We start from the raw sequence: 23,225 nt of genomic DNA on the forward strand, positions 1-23,225 counted from the left end.
TTCGTGACATTGAATCTTAGCAGCCATTCCTTCGACCATTCCTGGAGCCCACAGAGGTCCTTCTGCAGCTCTTCACAGTCAGCTTGCTGCCTTGCTGGAAGTCGGGTTTACAATAAGTTATTAGTGAATGATTGACATTAATTTGAAAATTTATTGCCAAACAGCAAAATGCCCAAGTCTCAATATTCACAGAAGTAACGAAGGGAGTGACTGTATGACCTAGAGACTAGCGTTGAGAAAACTGTTTCACTGATAGTAAGATTACATCTCTGACACAAATTCCAAGATCAAAATGTAATTAAAAACATCATATACCCACATTTCGTGTCTGACATAACCAGTGCTATTGGAGACAAGCCGTACAGTTTACTGATAGATGAGTCAAGACATATTAGTGTTAACAAGTTTTTTGGAATAACAGTAATATGCTATGACAAGTGAAGCAGAAAATAATTTATAGTTGGTTGATTAGCAGTCTGTAATGATATGTGTATGTAACTTATTTCAATAGTGTCTTTATATGAATAATTTTATTCATTATTAAATTTCCATTTGGGTTATGTATATAAGGTTACTTGGGGTTCTCTTTTGAATACATTTATCTAGCGGTTTTGGGAACTAGTGTAGCGGGAACGTTGGTTTTTAGTTGGCAACACTGTCGTTGTATTGTTGTTGTTTCGTGACAGGAGAAGTAACACCTGAACATTGAACACCAGGATAATTATCACAATATAAAGTGATTGGAAATTAACTGGTGCAGTATGTATGTTTATTATAATACCAGTAACTCATTTTATATAAATTTTATGGGAAATAAACGATGACTATAACTGTATGGCGGCTAAAGGAGTTGTTGGGTAAAAATACTCCCTGGTTAGGACCACTAAACCTGGAGCAACAGTTGAGTAGCTGCGGCATCTGTACAACATCCCCAGCTAAAGCTAATCATGACTGAGGCCTAATATCTATTTTACAATTTGGCAAAATGGTATCTTCACTTCCAACAAAATAGCCGTAACTTTGAAGTAAGCTAACCTCTATTTTACTTCAATATGTAAATTGAATGCCCAAACATTGCCCTCTGTTTATGTCACTTGGCTAAATTTTTCTCAACTTGTGAAGTCATTGACGTTCATTACTGGCCATAGTTAGAACCTCAGATGAAAGAATGGATAACATGAAGATTAGGCCCAGCTTATTCCTTCTGGATTACTATATTGAACACCCTAATGCTAACCTGACCTAACTTAACGTATCTTCACTTAGTTACTTTTAGTAAATATAATTTTTTTTTGTTACAGGAGATGTTACAACAATACTTTGAAAAATTTAACTGCACCATAACAGCTGAAAATGACCAAGTGGAGCCTGGAACAAGAGGTGCCACCACCAACACTGCACCATCACCACCTATGCCAAGGTAAACTAAAGGGGCAGCTCTCATAACCTATAGGGGAAATCTTTGCGCCTGTCAAACTCTTAAGACAAGTTGTTGTCACTCAGTCATTTGTGTTTCTGTCTGTCTCCTTTTTTATATCTTACTGTTTGTGTGTCTCTTTATGCTCCTGTTTGGACCATCTGGTAGATGGTCCAAATGTCAACAGCTCGTTGAATGATTGAGTTGTTCCTCATATTCAGTGTACAGTAGTTCTTTACTTGTGGTGTTCTCTAATTCTGTCATCTTCACTCACTCTCATTTGTAATTTATTTTTCACCGTCCCTGTACTGTACTGTACTATGTATACATTCTATAATTACATAAGTTCCCACATGTGCGGTACACTACCTCACCCAAACCTGTACACATGTACTGTATAACCACTGATGTGGATGCCTTTATTCATGCATGGTTGTATATAATCATTGCAATAGATACATATTTCTTTATAATACTGTACAGGGATAAATCTGACAATGAGTTTCCTGCCAAATGGCGCCGCTCCATGTAATGCCCGGGGCACCACACTGGTGTTTATATATTACTTCATTTAGCGGCCTTTATAATATATGATGGTCATCTTAGATTGTAACATGTTTCTCTGTTTACAATTACACTACACACACTTAGTCAGCTGCAAAATCAGAGGAGAGTCAGAGGCAGACTGAGTCGAGGCAGAAAACCATTGGAGATGGGCCGGCGTGATGATGCCTTGTACATGTGGCTGGTGTTAAACTGAGAACCTTTTCATCCTAAGTAAACTGGTTCCCTAGTTGGTGCCTCTGGGGACTATAGTACCGGTACTTGTACTTGCTTGTCTATTCTGTACCTCACTCCTTTCATGTGCATGTCTGCAAAAGCATTGTCTTGATGCTTTTTAACCTTGTAAATTTCTCCTGGCCTCGAGATGTTCCTCCTGTATTGGGTAGGTTGGATTGGGATCTAATAAGACTAGACCGTCTGACCAGCTTCATCTTAACTTGTTGTTATCAATATTTAGCCAAATTGTTCTTGCTAATTTTAAACATATCAAGTACTGTACAGTATTTAAAATGCATACATGTACAGTACTAGACTTGTTTCAACAGGAAGATATGCACACACTATCTTTAATACATTGCGTGTCCCCCCTCCCCCCCCCAAAAAAAAAATTATAATAATTATAATGTCAAACACATAAAGAGAATAAAAATTTTGTGGGTGTGCAAAACTTAACAATTATAGAGGGGAAGGGGAGGAGGGAGAGGCCTGGAGGACCTTGGCTCACCGTCTTGTGTGTAGTAACAAGAGTGCCAAATGGCAACACAGTTTTTTTTTTCACATTTACTGGTACAGTACAGTACAGTACTGTACTGTACTGTATATTAATTTGTGTACAAAGAATAGCTTTTTCCATATGCAAACTATCCTCTGGACGACATGATGGAGCTCACTGCTCATCTTGGCTGTCACCGGGGATGGGCACAGTGTCCCACGTATGTGTTGTAAGAGTTATGCCATCACAAAATTGCATCATCAGGTCTTGGAATATTGCGAGTTATTCCACATCGCTTTCATAGTAGTGACAATGCAGGAAAAGCATTTGGGTAGTGACCATCGTAAAACTGATCTTAACCATTGCATAGCAGTTAATGGTGATTATTTTTTAACATCTTAAAACTGATCAATCGTATATAGAACCATCGTACTGTTCTAAAAGTTAACACCTATATTTAAACATTAATAAATACATCATCATTTCAATGACAATTTCAAAGATAATCTAATTATTAGTGAGTCAGATTGTTGGTACAGTGCTTGTATTTATGTTAGTAACCCTTTGGCTGCTGTGATGGAAGTTTCCCTCAGCTGAATAAAATCGTCTGACATTGGCCAGCATAAAATTATAAGGTTTATGAATCAGATTGAAAGGATTAATATAATTACACATATTAGTATTACTGACGAGGAGAACTAGAAGGGCACTTTGTTTTGTACCACTGCACTGTACACATGATGTTCAAACAGGCAACAAGTGCTGAGTACCACAGTACATTGATGTACATATATGATGAGATAATTAATGGTGAATTGGTTATCACTTTCCAATCTCTGTGTACTATCATTTATAGACAGTACAGTACTTATCAACCAGTAATCGATATCTGATGGGTCTTCCTCTGTTATCCCACAAAGTGTTGGTTAAGAGAATGTGAAATTCATCTCTAATTGTGAAGTTAAACAGATTATAATCATCGATTTATCTTCCTTCAGAAACATCAAGTGAATCACGTAAAGAACCACATCAGTGTAAATTAATTTTGGATCATCTGAAGATCACACTCTAGCATATTTCACCTTAAGATTAACCACCCTAGCCTCACTTAACCCACCAAGTAGTATTAAGGTGCTTAATCATCAAGTGAAATAAGTTGGGGCTAATCTGTGTGTCTCTATCAACCTCCTCAGGTCCTGCAGCACCAAGTAATGTACTACACCACCTGTGATTTGTACACCAAATGAATCTACCATCACACCAGACCAGGACCTCTGTGAAAGAAGGTACACATTGGTCTACCTTATAGTACTGAATGTGTCTGAGTTAGTTTTCTGTAGTAGAGGTAAGTGCTGAGTGGTTGTGCCTGCCCCATTACTTGACAGGTTATTTAGCTGTGTTGAGTTTTGGTGTTGGTGTGTCTTTTGAAAAGACTTTTTAACCTTTCTGATGTTGTGTAAGCTGACAAATGTCTAAGACTTTAAGGTGTGGTGTATAACAGTGAGAGTTAACACTGTGCTGTTAACTTTAATAAAGTGAGGATATTACTTCAATAATTATGTAAGAGAGAAAATCACAAAGTAACTTAATGAAATTACTGTTTACTGTATCTTAAAGTATAGTTCAAGTTTTAATGATCAAATTTTTATGTAAAAAGTTGGGGTCAAACTATACATGCATAATATTTTTGAGGGGTTACAATTTATGCATTTCCATGGGTCATTTACAGTGAATGATAGTACCTGGTACAGTACATGCTTATGGTAGGTTAACCTTACCAGTAAGCTCCTTTATCCTGGGCTTGCCTACCTACCCCAAGATCCTTTTTTTATGTAGCTACAGGAAGAGCAGAACCTTTCACTATATATATGCTGCTGTAAATATACAAATGCCTGATAGAATTGATTTAGATAATTTTCTTTGCATCTGTGTAAATTACTGGGAGATTATCAACTTTCCCCACCTGTGAGCTGTATGCTATGTTATGGTCAGAGCGAGGGAAGACTGGACTAAAGTTAATTGAGAGGGAAGTCTGCTGGAGATATAATTGAAGAGTATTACAGTGAGGGAGGGAAGGAAGGCTGGTGATATGAATTAAAACTATACTCAAGTAATGTATACATGGGAGAAACTTGACTAGAACATAAGACTTTACTGTACTGTAGCAGAAGAAGAGTGAGGAAACACCTTTGGATAGACTGAAGTTTTATACAAGCGAAGGAAGGATTTGTGCCACTTAATCTGCACTGGATTATTTTTATTATTTCTTCCACATCCTAGGTTCAGGTTTCATTTCATCAGAACCCAACCATAAAGAGAGTCACCTATCAACTGGAATCAACTGCATCTGACCCACTTTCCCCTACCCCTTTAGGATGGGGATCAGAAGTCTGTTCTGGAAATTACCTTGCTCTCGGAGCATTGTGTTTCTGGGCTTATGACTCGGACATTTCTGTGTGTGTTGAGGATCCTTTTTTTTTTTTTAAGGGTCTCGGAGGTCCTCAAGGATGTGCCGAATCCTGGGACAAGGAGAGCTGGGGTCAGGAGGCTTCTTCCAAGAGGTGAATGGCTTTTGAACCAGCATGCTTGTTTGTCTAGTGGTTCCAGGAGTCAGGATCCTCTTGAGGGAGACCCATATCCCTCGAACCTGGCATGGGCCAGGGACTCATTTTTTTTTCTCATCATAGGCTCAGTCTAAGGTGTCCTTACAAAGTTCATAATGGCTGGGGCACTGAAAACAGCTCATCTCACCCTGTGAAGGGCACGCAAGGCTTCTTTCACATGAGCGTTTTTTGATCGCCCATCTTAGAAATTCATTGAGTGCCATTGATTTCTAAGTGGTGAGACAAAAAACACTTGTGTGAAAGAATCCTTTGGTGGCCTTCACTGGTTCAGGGTGAGATGAACTGTTTTAGTGGCCCAGTTAATATGAACCTCGGAAGGACACTTTAAGGCTGAGCCTAATTAAGAAAAGGGACTGTGTCCCTGTTCCCCGGATGAGGAGCCCCAGGCCTAAAAATTTTGTCATGTGATTTTTAAATAAAACTTCATTGTTAAATTTATTTTAATTATCAACATAGGGGTTCACATATGTAAACAGAAAAGACTTGTGACTTTGGCAAAGCCATATTTTGTGTACCAAGGCCCTTACTGTAAGATATGTACAAACCTATCACCTGTGAACAGACAACCATGTATGTAATCATTTACAAGTAATGCAGAAGTATGCTTATAAATATAGCACATTACTCTACAGTATATCTTACCAGCCTTTAACTCTCTTTTAATGTATAAACAGTCAATTGGAGAGATTTGTTTGTATTGCTGAAATTTCTTTAGAGGAGTACCTGTGTTCTGTTCTGTACTGTATTTAGAAGCCTTTACAGAATATGAGTCAAAACCTTACATAACACTTGCACAAGATATAACATCTAGTGTTTACAAGTGTGTGGTACAGTACAGCACAGCATTGAGAACATTAACAAATATTTGAGGTGATCAGTGAAAGTGACACTAATCAGTCGTGGAAAAACAAAATGTTTGTTTCAACAGTTGCCTTTGTAAAACAAGATACATTTTGGAAGGTGGATACATCATTTGAGAGGTAAAAAGCCTTCATAGTGGGTTATGGAAATACTGTATACTTAAAGTAATGTAAACAGACTTGAACCTTGCCTGTTGTCTAGGCATGTACATTACTCTTCCATTATGCACCCCACATTATGTACAGGCACTCCAGAAGGTATCTTTACAGATCAAATTCAAAATGAACACTGCGACTCCTGTTGTCTCGGTAGAGTGGTCAAAATCCTTCTTTGGTTGTGTCATATTGTCTCACACAAAATTGTAAAGTTACCTTTTGGAGTGACTGTACACATCAAATAAATTTACATAAATATTTTATATGAAATTCTGAAAATTAATGAACCCTCCACTATAACTTAAATGAACTTTGTTAAGTGGAAGTAGTGTTTGGTTGACCCACACAAGCATGACCATGATGATGATGGTCCATTATGGGCAGTATGGCTACTGAACCTTGTGACCAACACTGCCTTCATCACCTTCAGCACTATATACTGTACTTTAATTTATATGTACAGGTTTCCTCTAACATACTACTGTACTGTACTTAAGGATCTAACTTAAAAAACTTAAACTGAATGATTGAAGTCTTGTATTATGTTCTGGTAGGGAAAAGGTCAGTCAACTGGTGGGTTTTTTACCAATATAATTCTTGTAAAGATAATAGCAAATAATAAATACATTGAACACAACCAACATTCTGCAGTAGTGTTAATGCATCAATGGTTTATACTAACCATATAACGGGGTTATGTTTGTGATAATGATTGTTCATTTATTGGATATACTGTTAGTATCTAGGGGGATACCTGTACTGTACGGAAGTATTTGATAGAGCCTTACAAAAGTGTTAAACTGAACGCTGTACATAGAGTTGCCAGCTCTTGTGATACCAATGACTCTCGTCCTGTACTATAGTCTTCAATTACTGTAGTGCATTTTTCCCCAGCTGAGAAGAGATGCCCCACCCCCTCCTCAAGAGTTACAGCTGATTGACAGTTGGAAATCTGTCCGATTTTGTCCTGAAGTAATGATGTATTTCTAAATGAGTTTATTCATAATCGTTGGGATGACCGTTTCTGATGAGAATGATAATTAGCTAAATTATATAAAGATACATACATTCATTATTTCAAACATGAGCACGTAGGAAGTTAATCAGAAATCTTAAACATGAATTAAATGTTAAATTCTGATAGCAAATTACACACTTTTGGAGGACGCATTTAATATACGGTATATTTATTTTTACCAACAATAAGTCACACAAAGACAAATTACGTATAATTAATATTACATTATGTAAAAACTAACATTTTAAAAGATCAAAATCACATTGAAATACTACACGGCCATCAGCAGAGGCGGAAAAAATGAAGATGTTCGCAGTCATATTTCCCACCTCTGCTGATGGCTGTTCGCTGTTCTAATGGGCTCTAGTAGGCCATGGCTTAATTTAACCTGACCTGACCTGACAATATGTAAAAAATTTAAGAATCACTTTAGAGTTTGTGAATCTCTCCTCATCTGAACACCGAAAACAACACCATCACCTATTACATGTGAATAAGGTAAATATTTTATAATTTTAGTATTTTTAAAGGTTAGGAAAAATTAGGTTCAGTTTTCAAGGGTTTGTTTGGTGTTATTTGAGTATTTTACTCCACATTCTCCCTCCACTTCAAAGTCCTGCCCACTTTAAACAAGTATAGTAATATCTCCCTTAGCCGGAATTCCCCGAACCCGGAACTCTCCTATAGCCGGAATAAAAATTTTCTTGGAAAATCATTCCCAAAGCTGGAATTTTCCGGAAAATTCCGGCTTTGGGAATGATTTTCTGAGTAGCGCATTTCCGGAAAATTCATAAAAAAATCCCGATACTGTACCTGGAAAATTCTGCGGATGGGGGATATTTTTCCGGCTTTGAGAGAGTCGTCCCGTTACACGGAAATCTCTCATTCCCGGAAGTGCTCAGCACCAATTGTTCCGGCTAGCGGAGATATCACTGTAATATTGTTGGAAATTTTATCTATTAAAATACTCGAAAAATATATATTTCCGATGGAAATGCCATAGACGAAAGGTGTTTTAGAATAGTCTGAACTATGCAAAAAAACGTGTTTTTAATTAAGAAATTGAGTTGGAGCCCACTTATGCAAATTTGCCAATAATAGTAATAATAATACCAGGTCCTTTGTTTCTGAAAACTGAAGAATTCACTAGTGCTCGAAACATTACAAATTCAAAAGACTCAAGAATAAAAAATACTGTAAAAATGTCACAAAAAGTGAGTTGGATGTTCATAGACCCAACAACCATCCCTGGTATGTACTGTAGTCTAAGGGAGATCTTCTGAGTCAACTTTCGGTCTCTACCAACTTGAACAAAGATCCAAACATAAGAGAAAAGGGAAGTGTATTGTAGATATACTTGCCCTGTTGGTGTGTCCTGGACAGTGATGTAACAGATGACAATGAGTATGAGAGGAATAATTTAGCCATTTAAACCAGTGTGTACGTGTGGTAGTAACTGACTGCTTGGTTGCCAACGCTCTCAAGTTTGTATCTCCAAAAGTATATACTGTATTTAGTGTTAATATAAATTTGTACTGTGGATGCATTAGTATGGTTTGTACTCATTAAAATAACTGGAAAGTAATGACTGACTGATGTTTTCGTTAACTTATGTTTTAATGGATAAAATGGTTTTATTTTAATACTACTGCATTTTGTAAGATGTTATTGTAAAAACACCGAGTGCAATTATATACAGATACAATTGTTGGGACATATCTTCCGTGTATTAGATGAAAGTCAATGGGGGTAGTCGACCCCTTCATTCATCATTTTGATTTTAATTGTGGCCCCAAGGTATAGCGAGGACTCACTGTACTGAGTGTTTGGAAGCTGACGTGTTGATTTAGTGATATAAACATCAGAAAATTGGATAAAATCACAAATGTAACAAGAGTCTATTGCTTACCTCAGGAGATATAATATGCGGACTGAGTGTATGCCAACCAACAATCTGCTGTATTCCATCTTATTGTTGATTGACTGGTCTGAAGCACCCAGTTTTCACTGCCTCACAATGGACTGTGATCAACTTTGCTATATCTGATGTGATATACTTGTGAACACCACTGACCCCACGGGTAGTCTGTTTTGGTCTGGATTTTTTTTTTTTGCAAAATTGCTTACTTTTGAGATGGGTGAAATATGTGGATAGTTGACAATTTCAGTTACTTAGAGATGACGATTGTAGTAAGTCTATTGTATTATTGTGCTGTACATTCAAATCACATTTTTGCTCTCCTTTTGTTGCCAATAAGAAACTATTATTGATTATTTTCAATAATGTACTATCATGTCTCTTTTAACGACGCCTCAGTCAATGGAATTTCATTAAACGGACAAGAAAAAAATATGCATTTAATAAATACTGTATTGTATAGCATCATTCAAGAGAAAAAATAAATGAACAAAAAAAAATGAACAAACTGTATATAAATAATGAAGAGCTTAAGTAGTCGGGTACCATAAGTCATGTAATGTTTATGATATTTATAGACATACATAGTTTGCTATAATTATGAATTTTATTTAAAATATCAATTTATTCTTTCTTGTGTATATATATCAGTATAAGATGAGGCTACCGGATAATTAGAATGTAAGTCATTCATTTGTACTGACTCAAAGCTTAACTATAAAACATGATGAAATATGAAACACTCTTACTAAGGAAACTATTTTAAAACTGGTGAAAGAACTTCCTCGAAGCTCGATATTATACCAAAAGGTTATAAAAATCTATACATTAAATTTCGATCTTAAAAACTGGATAATTAGTATTATATTTACAATAATTCTGGTAGAGGAAAAAAAGTGCTGGGTTAGTTTGAATTCAGCGCGCGCGCTAAAAAAAATTCGTCTGCTGCGCCGTGGCGGCGGAGCGCGCAGATGGCATTATGGGTAATCAGCTGCCATCTTCTCCAGCACAGTTGTGGACGGGCTTTATTTCTGTTGAGGTGCGCGTTTCTCGTGTCATGATGATCACCTAAGGATTCTTCATTACGCGTTGTTATGCGTTTATAAGAAATACCAAGTGATACCAGTGTCGTGTTTTTGTGCATAAGTTTGAAATATGCAAATATTAATTATGTGGTTACCTGAAGGCGAGTATGAGTGAGTTGGGATCATCATTACGTTGTGATGTGTTATGTTGACCAAGAAGTTGACGTTATCGTGCTTGCCGGAGCGTTAACTGTGGGTGAGCAGCAGCTGTGTTGGGGGGATCTGCGGCCGTCGCCACCACACATGATACACTCACACCAGCTGACCACTCCAGGTAACTTATCATTACTCCCTTCACCTCGTACACTCCAGCCTCTATAGTGCCAACACTACACACACTGTTATAGTTCCTGTGTAACATATCTGAAAAAAAAACAATATATGAAGAAATTAAGGTCAGCCTTATTTCAGGAGGGGAGTGTGTGTGTGTGTGTGTAATATAACCTTCCTCAGACGTGTCATTACAGTACTGTCACCGTTCTCGTTTTTCTGCAATATTTTATAATTAAATATTTTCGTGACTTTTACACTGACATGTCATCAAATAAGGCTTATTTTTGTGTGGTAAGAATCTAGTTCATGACACGTCTAAATTTGTAGAATATTTGATGGCAAGTTAATGTAAGTGGAACACCTTAATATGAACAGTAGAAATGCTGGTAATAACAACTACAATTGCAACATGAACAAAGTTTTTTAACTTTTGAGAATAACTTGTTCACTCTTATACTGTAAGAACCAGAACTCGGTGTCAACAATGAAATTTGCAAATTGAGTCTGTATTGGTATTTGATCTTATGTAACCATCATTTTTGCCTGATCTTATATTGTTATTCATGTCATCAGCTGTACATCATCTCGGATAGGTTCTGTGCCGCTCATCACTGGTAATGGAGAGAGAGAGAGAGTAGTTGTTGCTTGTTTTAACAGCATATTGTAATGTTTTCCAGTGATGGGTGGAGGTATTACCTTTACAATAATCATATACTATCGTGTCTAGGTGTTGAGCTTTTAAAAAAAAATCATTTTTTGTTCATAATTATATAAAACTTCCTTATTCTCTTGAATTTTATCACTTCCAAATAACAAGAATTAGTATAATTTAATCTAATTTTCTTTTGGTCTTTTTACTGAAGTTCAGTTATTTAATTTCTTTCATGAGATGTTATTGGAGGTAAAATTTTAGTTTCGGTCATCCCTGTATTTAGATATGTAAACCCAACCTAACATAATGTAACCTAACCAATCTAACCTAACCTAGCCACAGAACCCAGGAACTATATCTAACCTAACCTAACCTAAATTCCTAAGATTCCCCAGATGACCGAAACTAAAATAATACTTTATTGGACACTCGAGTATAAATTGAACCTAGTGTTTTATCTCTGCATTGCACCGTTGGCATCCAGTAATGTACTTCCATGTGTAGCAATATGTTTTTATTTTTGTACAGTATATATTGTTGATAGCAGTCAGTTATCAAGTAAAAAATTTCGTGTACAGTTCAATATCTCTATACTTCACTATATTTTACTATTTGCTTCCTCTTCATTTATTCCTGTCTCATATCTTAATTGTTCATTTATTTCACCTGTTTGTAGTGTTTTAATATCAGTATACAGTACTGCATATATCATTGTTGAAGGCCAGTTTTGTTTTGGTTATATTTTTTCGAGTTCAATCTTCTTCCCTTCTTCACATTATCTCTTTAAATAGCTATTTTTTTCCTCCTCTTAGCTATGCCTTTTATTTAATGTCAATCATTTATCATTCTTGTCCTCGTTAATGGTAACCGAGTGTGTAAGATACTTGAGAGCTGTTAGTGTTTTGTTAATACCGTGGCTGATTATACAGACAATGTTCATTATGTTATCTCTTGTAATGAATGATAAATTTGCTCTCTTCATGTTCTCTCTTCCTTGGGGTTAGGTTGGGTTGTATCTCAAGAATCGTTCAATATTCGGCCAAGTGTTAAAGACGACGTAACAAAATTTGTATGCACGAATAAGCTCGGCCATTTTCTAACAGTCGCATATTTCATTTTTTTGTTCTTTTACGAGTTTTAACATCAGCATCGGGTACTGTATATAGATGATGTTTATTCCATACAGGAAAACAACTGAAGATGTTACAATGATCGGCAAAAAATTAAGAGAAATATGTACTGTACTGTACTGTACTGTATATAGGAAAGGGCCTAAAGGGGGCCCCACAATGATGACTTGCTCCAAGCCCCACACCCCCTAGGGACGGCTCTGGCTATTATACATTCTTTACAACTAATTCTTTTCTTAATTATTTTACAGGTACATTTACTTTACTTTTCATACTTTACTGCACACTTAAAATAACTTTTATTAACCTAGTCGATTCTTTACTTAAATTTCTGTACTTCTCTTGATTTGTGCTTTGGTTTACATTTCTTCATATATCGACCAAAATATTGAATTAATCCAAAATATTGAATTCTTAATATTGAATTATTGAGGGTTTAGTATTTTTATTAAGTGAGCAATCAAATACTATTACTGCAGTAGCATTAAGTACTGTACATTCTTCTTCAATCTCAAAATGTTTGAGTTGTGTCATTTCATAACAGCGTTGAATAAACATTGTATCTCGTGTGATCTCATTATTTTGACTACTGTGTACTCTACACACCATATAAATTTAATAATTATATTTTCCTAATTCTTGGCAGTAGTAGTTTTAAATTATACTGGAAAGTGCAGTACAGTTGTACAGTAATGTATTAAAGAAGTTGTTATATTCTGGTAGATAATAAGAACTTTTTTGTTGTGTTTGCAGACACGTGATGGTGCAGATGGGGCGAGTGCAGCATGTCCCAGGCACCAGCAACACCAGCAGAGAGTGGTGGTGGTAAGCTGCAGCCGCCGCACAATGTGGTGGTATATGTGGCAGGTGAGGGGGGTGGCCAGGCTGGGCCGGGAGGGGCACAGGGACCACAGCGTCCCATGATCACACCTCATCCAGTTAAACCCACCAACCCCCACATGGTCAATGGCTTTAGGGTTGCTAACCCATTGCACCATCAACAGCAACAACCTGGCTACAGCATGCCAATGACTGACAGCCTTCAGCAGCAGCAGCAACAACAGTTCCTCATGAATAAAATGAATGGGTTGGATGGAACCAATAACTGTTTCCCATCTAGCCAGGCACCACAGCAAGTGCAGTACCTTCCTGGTGGTAATTATGTCACCACCGTCACTGTGCATGCCTCAGAACAATCACAGCAGCACAGTCTTCAACAGCAGCAGCACACAAGAGCAGTAAATCAACAACAACAACAGCCGCAACCACAACAGCACCAGCAGCAACAACAACAGCAACAACAACAACAACAACAACAACACCTACAAAACCAAGTCAATGTGATGGGCACCATGAATGGTTATGTGCAAAATGGTGTCATGATGCAAGTGAATAATGCAAACCTGGGTAACAACCCTGCTATGATGAATAACCCACAGATGATGAATAATCAGATAGTGACCAATAACAGCTGTAACAACACCACAATGATGAATAACAATAACATGGTAGTAGCTCGCCCAAGAACTAGTTCCCGTTGTGACTCCGTGAGATCGGAAACTGCAGAGTCCAGTTGTAGTAGTTTAAGCTCCGATAGTCAGACAGAACACACTCAACAACAGCATCACCAACAACAACAACAAACAAATAATCAGTTTAGTAATAGTCAACAGTACCAAGTCAATGTGATGAACAATCCACAGTATATGAACAACCATATGCAAACTATGAATCCAAACAGTTACAATTCTTACCCAAACTACATGGCCTGTCAGTCACCTGGCGGGAGTAATCCAAGCGGGATGAATCAAACAGGTGTGTACAACAATCAAAACATTGTGCAGGCCTTCCATCAAGTGAACACAGTGCAGCATGTGCAAATGCAAGGGGGACAGTTACAAATAATGCAACAGCAATACCAGTATGTGCAGGGCCAAAATATGAATGTGATGCAACAGGCACCTGGAGTGAGTGTAAACAATGTGCAAAGGCCATGCATGATGCAAGCTGGGGGGGTGGTTCAGGGGCAGGGGACCAATGCAATGCATGGGCAAGTCATGCAGGGCCAAAACAATTGTGCTCACAATGTCAACATGATGCAAGGCCAGGGCATGAACATGGTGGCAGGACAGCCTGGAATGAACACCATGCAAGGTCAGAACATGAATATGATGCAAGGGCAGCCTATGAATGTTGCACAACAGCAGGGTGGAAATGCAAATATGATGAGTGGCCAATATCACGCAGGTCATGGACAAGGTCTGATGGGTCAAGGTAACCTAGTGATGGGAGGGCAAAATAGTGGCCACTGTACTGGTGTTATGGGGGTACAAAATCATCATCCCCAGCAGCACATGATGAGTGGAGCAATGATTCCTGATCATCAGCAACAAGCAGTGATGATGCAAGGCAACATGACCATGGTGCCTGTGGGAGCCAAGATGGCAGGTACCAACATGAATCACGCCAGTATGATGGGATGCTCGGGTGCTCCTGTGGGAGTTGTCAACTCTCCGTGCAGCGGTTTGCCTGCAGGTGCCCCTACCGTTCACGCTGCTGTGGACAAGAATTTTATGCCACTCATTGTACCCTTTGGATGGAGGAGAGTGGCAAATAATGGACAAGTCGTCTATACCAGGTAAGCACAGTACCTTCACAGTGTCTTAGTTATCAGGTACTGTACTGTATGTGTGTGCTGTACAACAACTAGCTGTATCCTAGAGCAAGTCACATTAAAAACTTAATGAGCAGTTTGTGATAGTTTTCATGGTTGGGAAATTATTACAGGACAAAGTTGTTTCATATTTAACTTTGTTAGTACGAATTAACCTGATGGCTCATTATATCAAGTGATTTTTTTTATAAAGAATTATATATACAGTACAGTACTTGATACATGAGAGCTTATTTGTCAACTTTCTTGTCAGAATCTTTTGTTTCATGTACAAATCATCTGTGTCAATTGATCTCCCGCGGATCCTTGCCAATAGACAAGTGAGTAGAGAGAAAAGATCCTTGGGAAGTAACAGCTCTTCCAACGTTAAGAGTGTAGAGAAATTGTTAGTGTATCAAGAATAAGATTACCCGTGCCATCAAAGTATATTGGGGTGTGTAGTGTTGGTTATACTGTTTGTGGCTCAGGAAAAGCTTTGACAAGGGCAGTAAAACTTGGTACACTCATTAAACACCTCTTGAACAATATGCAATCTGAAAAATGAATGAAGACTCTGAAACCATTCCCAGATGACAAGTTCCATTCTGCTCATTTATCGTGCCCAGGTATTGTAGGAATATTTGTCGACAGTATAGACGGGTGAAGTGCAATTACTGTATCATCATAACTGTTTTATTACTGGTAATATGAGGGAATACAGCAGCTGAAAACTTAAAGTCTTTCCATCCATCTGAAGCAGGTGAGGTTAAGGTGATTCACCCCAAAATATATTACCCTCTTTGTATACAGGAACGGTTTTTGACCACAAAGAACATTTCAGCTTAAATAACTTATCAATGTTTACATGAACGACAGAATGTGTGAGAGCCTTTAACAATGGCCTCTGGGAAGTGTTGAACATTAATACCTGTATAAAATGAGTTCTAGCTGTGTTATATTGTAAAATAAGTCAGTGTATTAACAGCCGAGTGTTAATAGGGTTTTGTTTATATAGTAGTGGTGTAGCAGGTGTGTCTTGCCATTTTGGTGGTGGCGGCTACAGTGTAAACTCTTAATGACTGCAGACATGATGAACTTAACACAAATGTAAGCAAAATGATTAAGTCAAGTTGGTTGGTACGGTCAGTTACTTGGTGTCCACAATGACGTCCTTCAGGTGAGGGCTGTATGGTGGCAGTATTACACCGGAAAGTGAAGCTTTTTAACAACTTCCTGCTTGGGTGCAATCAGTGTCACAAGCCACGCCTGTGTCCAGTGATGCCTGTACGTGAGGCGGCTGACACGATTAGTGGCCGGTGATGCCTGTACGTGAGGCGGCTGACACGGTTAGTGGCCGGTGATGCCTGTACGTGAGGCGGCTGACACTATTAGTAGCCAGTGATGTCTGTACGTGAGGCGGCTGACACGGTTAGTGGCCGGTGATGCCTGTACGTGAGGCGGCTGACACGGTTAGTGGCCGGTGAGGCGGCTGACACGGTTAGTGGCCGGTGATGCCTGTACGTGAGGCGGCTGACACTGTTAGTGGCCGGTGATTCCTGTACGTGAGACGGCTGACACTATTAGTAGCCAGTGATGTCTGTACGTGAGGCGGCTGACATTAACATATGAATAATAACCTAACCTGATTTAACAGGATGTAGATTAATATAACAGCAGCTAAAATATGTTATCATGGTGTAAGCTGTGTTAGCGTAAGTAAGGGAGCTGACTGACTGGGGTGTGGGGACGCGTGCAGGACACCCTCGTGCCGTGCTCAGCTCCCCAACAGGATGTAAATTAAGGAAACGCAGATAAATTAGGGAATAAAGGCAATGGTAATGTGGGCTGTGGCTGCTGGTGGAACGGAGGTCATAAAAATACGTAATTGATGGATCATTATACTGATGATTTTGTCTACATCCACCACCACCGACTCTACCACCACTATTTCGTTATCTTCACTTCCTTCACCACTATTTCGTTATCTCCACCACAGTAGCTACCTGGTTGCCTGTCAATGGAAGGCCACTGTATGGTTTATAGTCGATAAAAGTTTCTTGTTTCAGACAACCACACTTACATAATGGCAACAGCATGGTGGTGTAGGGAATAGTCTTGTGGTCAGTGCTCACCACACACGCCAACCTAACCTTTAGAAATATCAGATGAAGTGTTTGTTTTATTTAGGTTTATATATTTTTAGCTTGAGTGAGATAGCGCCATCTATTGTCACGCTGGTGGGTGTCTCTCTAATACAACCTGGCAGTATTAAACAACATCTATTTTATCCAGGTTTTGCTATAATTTAACTGGGGTATATTGGTGGTGGTGGCATAGATGAGTGTGACGTCAGGTAGTAACACGACTGGCATCTTCCGCACTGTACGCTGTCTTGGTTAGGTTAGGTTACGTCACGATAAGTAGGTTGGGATGGGTTAGATTAAGTTGGATTTGGTTAGGTTGGGTTGGGTTTGTGTACTGGTGACTAAACGGTGTACGGCAGACGGAAGGTCAAGTTAGCTGGTAATTACAATAGTGTGATGGCAGCAGAGACGGTGGCCAGGTATTTAGTACAGGAGCTATTTACCCGTACACCTGGAAGAGCGAGTCCTCCTGGCGTCACTCACTCCCCTGGTGTTACTCACTCCCCTGGTGTTACTCCCTCCCCCTGGCGTCATTCACCCCCGTCGACGTTGCCTGGGGCCTCACCGGACATTGCCCATTTTGACAAGTTCAGTGGGAAAAGGGACTCAATCATACACAAAAAATCCTGGGGTTTCTCACGGGGTGGCGTTGGGGTCCGGGGCTGAGAAAGTGTGTGTGTGTGTGTGTGGGGGGGGGGGGGGCACAACGCAACTCTGGGAAAGGAGCGAATAGCAGTTATGTTTTGTGTAAGGGAGGAAGAGGCGACGAGAGGAAAGATGGTGAGGGAGGAGGGTGGTGATGGTGATTATAGTGGAGAATGGTAATGGTGAGTATAGTGAGGAAGGAGGGTATGGTTGGAGGGAGTTACGTTATATCAGTAACCGAGACAAAATCAAATTAAAGGAAATGACATGTTTTTTGGCCCCGGATTCGTTGTTTTAAAATTGTGAATCGACCTTGTGTGTTGGCGTCCCCCTGAGGAGATTACTGGAGGGGGGTGGACACTATCGAGGGAGGGAAGGAAGGGGGTGTCAGTTAAAGAGGAAGGGGTGTCAGTTAAAGAGAAAGGGGTGTCAGTTAAAGAGGAAGGGGTGTCAGTTAAAGAGGAAGGGGTGTCCGTTAAAGAGGAAGGGGTGTCCGTTAAAGAGGAAGGGGTGTCCGTTAAAGAGGAAGGGGTGTCAGTTAAAGAGGAAGGGGTGTCAGTTAAAGAGGAAGGTGGAGGATTGTCGAGGGAAGGTTTGCTTTATAATACAGGACCAAAATAGTGAAGGCAGCGAGCGAGCGTGACAACAATAGCGTGAGGCGACGTGTGGTGGTGGCGGTACAGTAGACAGGAAGACGTGTTACCTGGAGGCCAAGAGGTAACAACACAATTGGGGTTGAACCTCTCCCCTGTCCACCGTGTGAAAGGGACGCGCTTGCTACCCCTGAGAGAGAGAGACATGATGATTTTAGTTATGAACATTATCCGGAGTTTGTGACCGCTGAATAACGTCACCACCACCCGTTGCTGGTACATTTGGCTGAAGTTCCGTTTTCAGGTACATTTTGTATATTATGGAAGTACACGAAAAAAAACGAGATGAAAAAGTGTACGGTAAGGTTTTTGTTGACGTTAGAAAATGTATTTCTTTAAGAGCGGGAGTTTGTGGGGGAGCCAGCAGCTAAACCTCCTCACCCATACAAATCTTTACGCTTACAACCACAAAGCTTTATCACTCCCTGGCCGACTTACGGAGTAGTGGTAGATGTTTTAAGTACAGCACCGTCCATATGACTTGGTTGCCTCCAAATTTTCCCCTGGAGGAGGAACAGGGATGCCTGGTGACGAGAACATGTGGTGAGAAGCCATCCTTAGTGTACGGTAAGTATTTCTTCCGTTAAACACCCGTAATATTTTGGACTCCTATTGGGGAAAACCCCGGCGGATGGGGTGTTTTTTGTGCGCCCTCACCTGGGTTGTGACAATCCTGTGTTGGCGCCTCTACCTTTTTTGGTGGAAAGGTTGATGGGTCGTAAATGATCCATTATATTTACTGGTGGTGTATATCAGCTATCTCTTTGGTTTATGGTAGTATCTTAATGGTTACTATATATACTTATCTTTAACAGCTGCAGTATAGACACTCTTCAGGTCCATTAATCTTGATTTATTGTGTTTGTTTGGTACACTGATAGGGTCACCACACCTCCCTACACTGATAGGGTCACCACACCTCCCTACACTGATAGGGTCACCACACCTCCCTACACTGATAGGGTCACCACACCTCCCTACACTGATAGGGTCACCACACCTCCCTACACTGATAGGGTCACCACACCTCCCTCCTCGCCCTACAATAATAGTTTCTCCTCCCCTATTTTATAACTTATGACATTACTGCACCGTGACCGGGGTCGTAGGTACGGTGTGGTGTACCTGGTGGTGGGTGTCGATAGGTCATACTTAACCCCAGGAGTGTGTGTGTGGCGGTGGTGGCTTATCTCAGCAGGGTGCTCGTGTGTGTGCGCGCGCATATCAAGGCTCATGAGGTATCCACTTGTTATCTTGGTGGTGCTGATGTGTTACGTACCTGTAGCTTGTCATTGCACGGCGGGAGGTCAGGAGAGAGGTTCGGGCGCCACCTTAGCTTGTTATTGCACGCTGCTGGCTTTTCATCTTGGCGCCTTTCCTGGTCATCCCGTATGTACTGTAGGAGTGATCTGCGTTTTATATCTACCTTACAGACGTTACCGGAAGCTATAGATAAAGTCGGTGGAGCAGAAGGCATTGGTCAGGACAGGTGTTCAATCAGTGTTGCTTTTTATCACCGACTTTTGGCTGCCGTTTTCCCACACTAGAACCTCGTGAATTGAACTTGATGATGGGAAACTGGGGAAACTGTTTGGTAGTTTTCCTGTCGTCATGGGAAACACGAGACTCAAGGTTGATTGACAATAATTAACCCTGACCTCGACACCTCACTCACTCCTTGACACTGTATTGTGAAGGTTAGGTTAGGGTGGAAATTGTTCAGGCGATTCATTATCAGAGGTTAATATATTGTGCCTGGATTAACGTGAACCAGCGAGCCAGTCGTGTGTGAGTGGGGGGGGGGGGTTCGCCCTGGCTCTCACCACCAACATGAGCCGCTCACTCCCTCTCACTTGGTATTTTTAGCCCTCTGGTATGGTCCACTCGTGTGTGTGTGCCGTCAAGGGATTACTCTTTTACCTGACGTATTTATGAACACAGCCACGTTGGGATTAGCCTCGTCTGGGGTAAATTTCACGCCTTTGAGGACATTTTATACGACTTGACCCCGTCCCCCGCCCCCTCCGAGATGTCTGTCTGGCCATAAACGACTAAACTAACTGGTTTAAGGGTCATATTGAAAGCTCATTGAGGTGCGTTTGTCTTGTTTTGAAGATTTACGCACCACTGGTTTATGAGGTGGGGGGGTCTTCCTCTGAATGAGTGGTTGGGGGGGTTGGGTGTGGTTTTTGAGATGCGTTGTGGTGTGCGTGTGTGGCTTTCTCTGATGGTGCTGGGGTTCAGGTGTGGTGTTAGTGTTGGAGACGTCAGTGAGTGTGTGGTGGTGGTCGTTATTGTGTTGAGCAAGACAGCATGACAGTAAACTTCAAGTGTGTGTGAGGAGGAAGAAGAGCTGTAATGGAAGGTAAATGAATGTACAGCAAGTGAGTGATTGGATTCTCAGAGGTGTACATACGTGTTATTCCTCTTAGATATTTATATGGTGGAAGGGGCCGAGGGGGGGGGGGGGGGGACTGGTATAGCGCACCTGTTGGATGTAGCGAACGAGAGCTTGACACTAACACCTGTTGGAAGTGTTACGCCGTCTCTTAATTTACTTTAATATCCAGGTTCTAGGCGTAACCAAACAAAAAAAGTGAAGTAAATTAAAAGTGAATAAAAATAAATAAAGTAAACCTTTAAGAATTTAATTAAATTAAATTAAATATTAACACGATAAAGAGCCTCGTAGGCTGTCACAACAAACGGATTCACTATCGAAACTTTTAAGACACAAATGATACTAAACATCGAAACAACAAAACAATGCTTAAATATATAGAATAAAAATAAAGCACTGGATTACGTTAACACTGCATAAACATATAAAATAACTAACTGAAATTAACTAACGTGAAACAACACTGAATTACTTAAATGTAACTAAGCAGACACTGATGGACACATAAGAGACATAAATAGGTACTCACATAGATATACCACATTGGTGGCGACAGGAACAATCACAGAAATAAAATAAAGTATAAGTTACAGGTGGCGGGTGTCACTCAAAAGAACGTGAACTGAATGACAAGAGGGACTGGACTCAACTCCGTCTACAGGTGGACTACTATATATAGGGTCGGCTCTGGCGCCAATGCGACCCGCCGGTGAAACATGGGTTGTTTAACGATGCAGATGGTCGTTAGAGAAACAAAGAATGCTTGTTACAATACTAAATGAAGAAATAAGATGGGCTTGAACAAATAATAACAGTTAAAACCTTAACAGCACAGGGTAAGGTGACTAGATTATATAATAGTAAATAACACATCATTACAGGAATAATATGGAACATGGAACCATGTTATAAAAAAAAAAAAAATACGACACGGTCGTAACAGAGGTTTGTGCCTTAGTTTGTATGGGAACATAGTCGGGATATTTACTCGTATCAGGGAACAAAATCGAGGTATTTAGTTGTATTGTGGAACAAAATCTGGATATTTACTCGTACCAGGGAACAAAACCAATTGACTTCATCATGGAACAAAGGAGAAACAGATTTACACAACAACAGTGAAATACCAAACACCACTGCCACGTATAGTAAAGGTGTCTGGAGGTTTATTTTTTATATTTATACGCGCGGGAGCCGTAAAGTGCGACATATGAAAGGCTCATCCTAGTGTAAACAATATAATGATGTGTGTGTGTGTGTGTGGCACCTCTAATAATACTTACATAACCAGTTATAATGAGTTCCAGTTGGGTAAATCTAATTGCGTGTATGTATGTGTAAGTATATGCATGTATGTATAGACGCAGGAACAAAGACTGTCTGATATCAACACATAGACGGAGGAACAAAGGCTTTGGTACACCTAGACGGAGGAACAAAGGCTCTGGTACACATAGACGGAGGAACAAAGGCTCTGGTACACATAGACGGAGGAACAAAGGCTCTGGTACACCTAGACGCAGGAACAAAGGCTCTGGTACACATAGACGGAGGAACAAAGGCTCTGGTACACATAGACGCAGAAACAAAGGCTCTGGTACACATAGACGGAGGAACAAAGGCTCTGGTACACATAGACACTTGAACACAAAGGCTCTGTGGTACACATAGACAGCCCAGACTCCTAGACTCTGGTACACATAGACGCAGGAACAAAGGCTCTGGTACACATAGACGCAGGAACAAAGGCTCTGGTACACATAGACGCAGAAACAAAGGCTCTGGTACACATAGACGCAGGAACAAAGGTTCTGGTACACATAGACGCAGGAATAAAGGCTTTGGTACACATAGACGCAGAAACAAAGGCTCTGGTACACATAGACGCAGGAACAAAGGCTCTGGTACACATAGACGCAGAAACAAAGGCTCTGGTACACATAGACGCAGGAACAAAGGCTCTGGTACACATAGACGCAGGAACAAAGGCTCTGGTACACATAGACGCAGAAACAAAGGCTCTGGTACACATAGACGCAGAAACAAAGGCTCTGGTACACATAGACGCAGGAACAAAGGTTCTGGTACACATAGACGGAGGAACAAAGGTTCTGGTACACATACACAGATACAGATACAGGAAAACTGGAACAAATGAAAATCTTTGCTAACCAGACACAAAGAGGCAGAGATACGTGTACTGTAGAGACGAACACTGGAGGGGAGAGTGGCACTAGTGGGGGGAGGGGAGACTGGCACTAGTGAGGCGAGAGAGAGAGACTGACTGTGACACTGGTGGACAAAGGAGATCGCTAGTATA

The 23,225-nt window shown here is 40.2% G+C and overlaps 1 protein-coding gene across 11 annotated transcripts in view; it reads left to right on the forward strand.

Annotated features, from left to right (window-relative positions):
* Positions 1–23,225, forward strand: part of LOC121879703 (nuclear receptor coactivator 6-like) — a 135,287-nt gene that overhangs the window by 13,609 nt on the left and 98,453 nt on the right. For 4 of the 11 annotated variants that reach the window (XR_006091400.1, XR_006091401.1, XR_006091402.1 and 1 more), the window contains exons 1-4: positions 649–763; positions 1,302–1,420; positions 3,887–3,979; positions 13,163–15,047. Coding sequence is in view for 6 of the 11 variants with exons in the window: in XM_042386440.1 (XP_042242374.1) it covers positions 13,195–15,047 (1,853 nt within the window). In the remaining 5 variants the exon portion in view is untranslated. The other 7 variants (XM_042386444.1, XM_042386443.1, XM_042386441.1 and 4 more) reach the window with 6 other exon arrangements.

This window comes from Homarus americanus, unplaced genomic scaffold (genome assembly GCF_018991925.1).
Source record: "Homarus americanus isolate GMGI-L3 unplaced genomic scaffold, GMGI_Hamer_2.0 scaffold42643, whole genome shotgun sequence".
NCBI lineage: Eukaryota > Metazoa > Arthropoda > Malacostraca > Decapoda > Nephropidae > Homarus > Homarus americanus.